Below are 8,013 nucleotides of genomic sequence, written 5' to 3'. Positions count from 1 at the left end.
ACCTAACTTAACACATCAGAAATGCATAAGGCTGAACCTACAGAATATTCACAAACATTTACTTAACCTGTAGACTGGATTGTCAAGAGCTTTCGATGGAAAATCCATAGTGAGTGTGCATTTCTAACAAATACAACTGATATAATGAAAAAAATATGAGTTATTAGGCAGAATAAAACAAATAATATGTGAAAAAAAGTTAAAAATATTGCTCTAAAATAGTGAAAAATAATGCTAAATATTTTTTTTAATTCACTGTTTTGAATGTATATCATTTTTAAAGGAAATTTTACAATATTAAATAGCTTCATATTTTCCCATTTTCAATTTTTTGCAGTTCCCATTTAAAAAAATATATGATTTTTAAATGTTTTTGAAAGTCTTTTCTGCTCAAAAAGGCTTATTAAAAAAACTGTGACACATATTGTGAAATATTAAGATTTAAAGTATTCTGTTATATTAATTTTTCAAAACTATATTTTTAGCAGCCATTACTCCAGTGTCACATGATCCTTCAGAAATCATTCTAATATTCTGGTTTGGTGCTTAACTAACATTTCTCATTTTTATCATTGTTGAAATTTAGTTTTGCTTAATTTTTTTTTTGAATCATATAAATAAATAGAAAGTTTAATAGAGCAGCATTTATTTGAAACAGAATAGAAATTTTGTAACACAAATGTATTTACTGTAACTTTTTTCCTGCTGAATAAAGGTATTAATTTATTTCAAATAAGGAGTATATACTGAATCCCATATATAAGCTGTTATAGTTTAGACAGTATTTTGGTTATTTGATAAGGTACCAGTGATTTAACTAAATAATATTTATTTATTTTACTTGAAAGTAATGTTTCAGTATATATAATTAAATATATAATAAATTATATATTCAGTATAATTCATTTATATAACAATTTAGTTATAATGTATAACTGAATTAAAAAATGGTACCACCTACCCCTGTAATTAACAATAAATAGTATCAAATAAACTCAAAACAAATAAATAACATGCATCAGTCCATAAAACATTACCAAACTAATAGATAAAAAAGTAACAATTGTACAGTCAAAAGGTTTTATTTTTAGGTTTTTTTTTTAAGTGCATGGCTAAATTTTAATCATAAAAAAACCCATTAAATATCTATTTATTCATTGACAATATAAATTCAATTTACACCACATACCTTGTGGACACTTGCTTAGACAACCTGCTGTGCTTCACATCATGATCTGTACAGACGCACCAAACCATGGATATTTTCTTCTCTCACACAAAAATGTGTCTCTGTTGACAGCCGCAGCCTGCTTTCCCACAGAATAACAGGAACTCACCTACCAGAATGTGTCCTTCCAGACTTCAGAAACACCTAAAACAGACAAAAGATTCTTGGTAACTTAAAATATGCTTAGGTTTATCTGTCTTATGAAACGTTTCAGGGAAGACTTATGTTATGTGCACCACCCCTCTTAACCCAAAACTTCAACACACACCCAGCCTCCAAAGCATGCACAGGTAGTGTGCTTCCCCTCCAGCAAAGCTAAAATGAACTGTAAATCAAATAAATCATTATAATAATCCTGTTTTTCAGTATATACCTTTATATGTTATGCACACTTCAAGCATATTGGGTTAACTTTGGAGCCTCAGAGAACTGCAGAGAAAATTAAGAGATATTTTAAAATGAGTGAATTTAAAACAAATGTTTTTGAGAAATAAGCAATAGCTTAAAACACATTGGTAAACTTTTTACATAGTTATTTTATTGTGGCTACTGTTTCATTTACCTCTAATAAATCAGTTTCATTGACTAACAGGTCAAGCTGCTTTAAACAGGCGGAGCTTTTATTTCAATGAAATATAATAACCACTTTGGGTTTTGCATGAGTTTAAGTAGTTCCACCCATACTTTCATCATACTCGTTACTTTGTATAACTGTCTTTTACTGAACAAAGAGCAGGTGAGGTTTGCACCTGACAACACCTTTCCCATATTTTGTTTCTGGCTGTATATCCTGTATCCATAAGAGCAAGATTTATTCTCTGTAGGTTTAAACATTTGACGTGTTTATTTTGTAGCATTACTGTATCTGTCCGTAATCTCCCTCTGTTGTTATTCTTTTCCTCCTATCAACTCCAAATTCTCATTTGACCCATAGAGGAGAGTACATTCCCTTTTCACTTATTACACAGCAATAAAATTGGCAATAACCTGGGCAATTAGCCAATGCCCCAATATAAGATTTAAGAAAAAGGAAGTCCATATTAGCAAAACAATAGGATATTACAGGGCAGGCCCAACTGATTTTAAGAAGCATTAAGTCACCACATTAATTTGTTTCCCATCAAACCGATTTACTGTATGAGTGAATCATATCACATTTTAGTGAATATGCAAAAGATAAGTTTTATGATATTTATGAAAATGTATAATGCAATTTAAATTCGTACTGATTCCTAATTTTGCCTAATTTGGATCTGGTGTTTCCCCAATATGCAGCACACACAGAATATCTCATATCTCCCATTATTATTATTATTATTATTATTATTATTATTATTATTATTATTATTATTATTATCTGTTTAATGGAAGCTTCGCTAAGAAACTTACTTGCGAGCATACTTTGTTTGGTACAAAAAGGGGACTATTTATTTTAATCATAAGTTACGACTGAAAACTTTGTAATATAGTTAAGAAATTTCACTGAAAATCGCTCTGTTTTAAGTAATATGCGCATGATACCCGTATGAGGCTGAAAAATGGATAGCGTTTGCTCATCACTGCGCAAAGCCTGCGCATTTTGATCCCCTTGATTAAATTTCCGCTAACGCGGAAGTCGCGGTTTGAGTGCTGGGAGCTGAAACGCGAAAGGGATCCGCTCTCCGTGAATCATTGTTTTTTTTTTTTTTAGAGTGTCTTGTAAATGATGCACATTCTCTATCCTGAAAATGTATAGCACTTTGAAAAACTGGAAGAAGGCGTTTGCAGATTTCGTCCCGCATATAGAGTTGACCTGTGCGGTAGTGACTGTGATCGTGCTGTCATGTGTTTTTAGTGTAATACCGTATTACTTTGATATTTCAGCTCACTTTTTCAGTCTGGAGTCCAGTGCTGTCATCAGCGGCCATGGTGAGAGTTGTTTACATCTTGTAAATCACAGAGATGACTCCATCAGCTCGCTTTGTCCTTTCACAAATAAATAAATAATGTATGTTGACTGATGTAGCCTCTGACCCCCAACTACAGTCTTAATGAATATTTCAATCACATTATGTTGGGCAGGACATACCTTAAACTCCTCAAAATTACAGTTTTGTGGTTTGTCATCCATGTAATTTTACCTCTGGTGCCAGCTATATGCTAATAAACTCCTAAACTCTGATACAATGCACTTTAGTACATTTAAAATATAGTCTCTCTTTGGGAAAACGGACCAACAATATTGTTAAAATATTTCTGACCAATAAAAGTGCTAGAATGAGAATGTCCCACGTCCAATACCACCCACAACCGAAGTTTATTGGCTATTTAAACAAAGAGTCCTTCGATTCACCCTGCCTCTATTTTCACGTATTTTAGCCAATCAGGGTGGGATCAGCTGGAAGGGGGGGGGGGGGGGGTTTGAGAAACCTGTTTGGAAACAACAGTCAAGCAAACCCTGTCAGAAGAACTTTAGTTCCCACACACTCCTACATAATCAAGTCAACCTCTCTATAGCCCCTTTCACACTGCACATCGGACCGGGCATATTGCCGGAACATTGCCGGGTCGCCTTCTGTGTGAAAGCAACCACGTCCCGGGATTGATTCCGGCATTGAACCCGGGTCGGGGACCTAGTAACATTGCCGGGTTCAACCCGGGACGAGTGCTGTGTGAACAAAAGCCAGATCTAATGCCGTGTGTCGAAGTGATGACGCGCGTTATTGCGCGACTCTTTTACCGGCTGTTTTGAAGGAAGATCAACGTTCACGACGAAAAAATATGTGCAAACTGTAATGAAGCAGAGATCAGTTTGTTCCTCACTTTCCGCGCTGACTCCGAGATCGTTCGCTTGCTTCAGTGAAAGTATAACGTGCCTAACTTTTTCGACTCGTACATTACACGTCACGCCCTGATGTCACGTGTCATTACGGGATCTTTATGGGTTGTGTGTGAAAGCACGCACATATCCCGTAATAATGACTGGCAGTGTGAAAGTGCACAATCTAGCGACCCGGGAACAATTGCTGGAACACTTTACCCGTGTATTTGCCGGAATGGCAGTGTGAAAGGGGCTTATGCTGTAAACTACAAAATTATTTACGTATTTTGTTAAATATACTGTTTCAATATACATAATCAACATCAATAGTTTTCTATTAAGCCATAATTTTTATTTTGTCATACTTTTTCTAATTAAATAATTTTTTTTTTGATTTTCTAACAAGTTTTTCCTTTAAAGTCTCTAATGTTTACTGCATTTGGTAGCACGTCCTGTTTGCTATTTTATGTTATTGTACATTAAAATAAGTAAATATACTTTTTTTTTTCTTGTGTTACTTAATTTTGTCCCCTCTCTTCACAGTCTACAAACTCTTCACCTATTTCCTCTATCACAAGAATATGATGCTTTTGTTCCTGAGTGCCGTCCTGATGGGGCTTCCCTGTAGCGGGCTGGAGCGAGGGATCGGATCGGTCAGATTCCTCTACCAGTCACTGCTGCTGTCCTCCATCAGTGGACTCCTTCATGTGCTGCTGGAATCACTGCTCTTCTCCCCATCCAATAGGAGCTCAGTAAAAGGGCTCGTCCCATTAACTCTGTCTGTCCTGGGAATGATGACCATCAATTCTGCTATGAGGAAGGCGTATATAATGGGTGTCAGTGTGCCTACTGCATCTCTCCCCTGGATAATTCTAATAATTATAACCCTGTTCTTTCCAAACACTGTCTTCCTTTGCAATGTCCTGGCCATTGTTACTGGGATTTTATGTATCCTTAGTCTTAAATGTATAGAATACATCAGGTTTTTTTTTTTTTATAATACAGACCTGGATTTTGAAGCTGACAATCCTTTGATGTAGTTTAATCAGTGTATAGAGTCTTTTTTAATCTATTCCTTAACTTAACACTTTTAGATGGAAATGGGTGGTTTTCATTATTAGAGATGTCCGAATCTAGAGCTTCTGTCTTGGAGAAGAAGTTCCCTTTTTGCTTGCTAAAGCAAATACCTGGTGTCCAATTCATCCCTGCATCGACCGAAGAGCGCAAAAAGCCACTTGACCTCACGTGAGTGATCATTGCCACAATGACATATGGTCGCCCTATTGTTCACATTATTGTGTTAATATTGCAATATAAAGAAGGTTGTTAAGAGTGCATCATTTATCTTCCTCATCTTGAGCAACTGGATGATGCATTTCAGGCTTTTTTTGTTGGTTATTATTGGTATCAATTTAGCATTATATCTTTGTTGAGTTTGTGCCACAGCCCGTTTAATTATTAAAAGCCTGTTTAACAGACTGTTTATATGAATTTGAGAAACATTTATTTTGAGATTCTGTCAATCGGATCTATATGGAGGTTATTGATTTGATTTATGCAGGTCTTAAGAAAAGTCATGACAAAAGTCAAAATGACATGATTTTGAATAATGTTGGTAATCAAACAGATTTGTTTCCATTGCAATTTTTGTCCAACTTAAATCAGTGGGAATCCAAACTGTTTGGTTCCCAGCATTCCCAAATCTTTTTTTATGTTCCTCCGAAGAAGTTTTGAAAAGACATGAGGGTGAGTAAATGATAATAGAATTGTCATTTTTGGGTGGACTATCCCTAAAACCAATTTTAGGTTTTTTTCTCAGTGTATTTTCTGACTTTAAAAATATCTGTAATTCCAGAGACGCTCCACCAGGGTCGTACCCTGTCCAGGCCTACGCTCCAGTGAATGCTGCTAATGGTCAAGTTACAGGACGTCTTCCCAACACATTCGATGGTTGGCCGGTTTTACTGTATCCTCAACAGCAATACTCATTTACTTTGCCTTACGCTGGAGTCGGCATTGGTCACAATCACAGTCATGGTCACGGTCACGATCACAGTCATAGTCATGGTCACAGCCATCACACCGGCAGCCCGTGGATGCCCATGTCCCCATACACTCAGCATCATTTCAGGCCTCCAGTTAACCTGACAGGGCAGCCCTTCACTAAACTACCTCAGCCAGGAGTACCATTCACACCTCTGATCTCACAGCCAAACTCTGGAGTCCCTGCCTTTCCCACAACTCCTCCAGAAGCCTCTGTGCCTTTGTCATCCTAGAGATTTGATGGCTAATCTGCAGGGATTTTTTTTTTTTTGTTCATTCTTCTGATACCTCATGTCTTGTTCCTAGAATTCAAACTGCTCCAGATGTGTAATTTTGCATCCTGGGTAACGTTTAACATGTCTTTAATTTTATACAGTTGCTGTTTTGCTACAGAACATTTTGTACCTTAAATTAAAAACTGAATTGAGTGAAACATTTTTGTTTTAGTAAATTCCTTATCTGTTTTACATACTGTAGTATTTTTGCCAATATATTTGTAAAACATTAAATGCATCAGATCATAATGTTGCACTAATCATCTGACATCACAATGACATTTCTCTTCCCAAGTAATATTAATTAACTAAGTTTTAAAATTAAACAAATGCAGGTTTGTTTCATTTTAAAACCACAATGCTGAGCATTTTTATGCAATTGCAGCTTTGGCTCACTAGGGGGATGAATTGAGGAGTCAATTCTATATTCATAAGTATAAAAAAGGTGTATCAGACATACCGATCAAGAAAATCCTAAGAAAATGAGAGAGGAAATTACTTTTCTTTTAATAAATGCACCTTTTAAAATGTTAGAAAAATACATATATTAAATATATTCCTATGACCATTAACACCTGACCAGTTTGCTAAAAGTAAAAAAAAAATTGACTAACAGAATGTAACACTTCACCTGTGGGAAGTGCATAATTACTCATTCAACTGCTACTTAACATTAGTGAAAAACAATGCATAAAAAGAGTGGCAGAACATCTTGTAACAACAAGAAATAAGAATGAACAAACATCACATGATCAAAAAAACATAACTGACCTAAAATGTTAATTTCCTGTAACAGATTATAGGATGTTTTGATACACAGTGTCACAAAAACTAAATCTTAAGATTTACAGTACATCACAAAGTGATACTTCCAGTCTTTTCACATAGAGATAAAACAATAGAAAGAGTATGACAAATTTATATGAATTATTCTTTATAAGGTCTCACTCAAAAAATAAGAATTTTGCATCTTTGACCTACATTTGCATATACATAAACATTCAATACAGCTTAGGGTTCAAATTCACTCATAACAGTTTCCTGTTGCAGTAAGTTGAATATCAAACTCATCTAAAGGAAAAAAAATTAACCATTCTTTTCTATGATTTTGGGAGGGCAGTAGCTTTCATCAAAATTCTATAAATCAGTCCAGACAAATTATTGATTAATTTTTTAGCTCTAGCATTTGGAAAAATGATACAACCCGAATTCCGGAAAAGTTGGGACGTTTTTTAAATTTTAATAAAATGAAAACTAAAGGAATTTCAAATCACATGAGCCAATATTTTATTCACAATAGAACATAGATAACGTAGCAAATGTTTAAACTGAGAAATTTTACACTTTTATCCACTTAATTAGCTCATTTAAAATTTAATGCCTGCTACAGGTCTCAAAAAAATTGGCACGGGGGCAACAAATGGCTAAAAAAGCAAGCAGTTTTGAAAAGATTCAGCTGGGAGAACATCTAGTGATTAATTAAGTTAATTGATATCAGGTCTGTAACATGATTAGCTATAAAAGCTTTGTCTTAGAGAAGCAGAGTCTCTCAGAAGTAAAGATGGGCAGAGGCTCTCCAATCTGTGAAAGACTGCGTAAAAAAATTGTGGAAAACTTTAAAAACAATGTTCCTCAACGTCAAATTGCAAAGGCTTTGCAAATCTCAT

General features: G+C 34.9%; 1 protein-coding gene across 1 annotated transcript; it reads left to right on the top strand.

Annotated features, from left to right (window-relative positions):
- Nucleotides 1–2,848: 2,848 nt before the first annotated feature.
- Nucleotides 2,849–6,504, top strand: LOC132132653 (rhomboid domain-containing protein 2-like). The gene is made up of 4 exons (XM_059545114.1): nt 2,849–3,136; nt 4,572–4,976; nt 5,123–5,273; nt 5,884–6,504. Exons 1-4 carry the CDS (start codon nt 2,956–2,958, stop codon nt 6,302–6,304), a joined length of 1,158 nt encoding a protein of 385 aa, XP_059401097.1. The 5' UTR covers nt 2,849–2,955; the 3' UTR covers nt 6,305–6,504.
- Nucleotides 6,505–8,013: the final 1,509 nt, after the last annotated feature.

Source organism: Carassius carassius, chromosome 49 (genome assembly GCF_963082965.1).
Source record: "Carassius carassius chromosome 49, fCarCar2.1, whole genome shotgun sequence".
Classification (NCBI taxonomy): Eukaryota; Metazoa; Chordata; class Actinopteri; order Cypriniformes; family Cyprinidae; genus Carassius; species Carassius carassius.
Note: the sequence above shows the minus strand (reverse complement) of the source record. Positions and strands in the feature narration are given on the sequence as shown.

Bases quoted from the DNA above. Each gene is read 5' to 3' on its own strand.
- LOC132132653 (XM_059545114.1), top strand. From the start codon at position 2,956: ATGTATAGCACTTTGAAAAACTGGAAGAAGGCGTTTGCAGATTTCGTC. The intron at 4,977-5,122 runs GTATCCTTAGTC...TAACACTTTTAG, and splicing joins CATTGTTACTGGGATTTTAT to ATGGAAATGGGTGGTTTTCA. The intron at 5,274-5,883 runs GTGAGTGATCAT...CTGTAATTCCAG, and splicing joins AAAAAGCCACTTGACCTCAC to AGACGCTCCACCAGGGTCGT.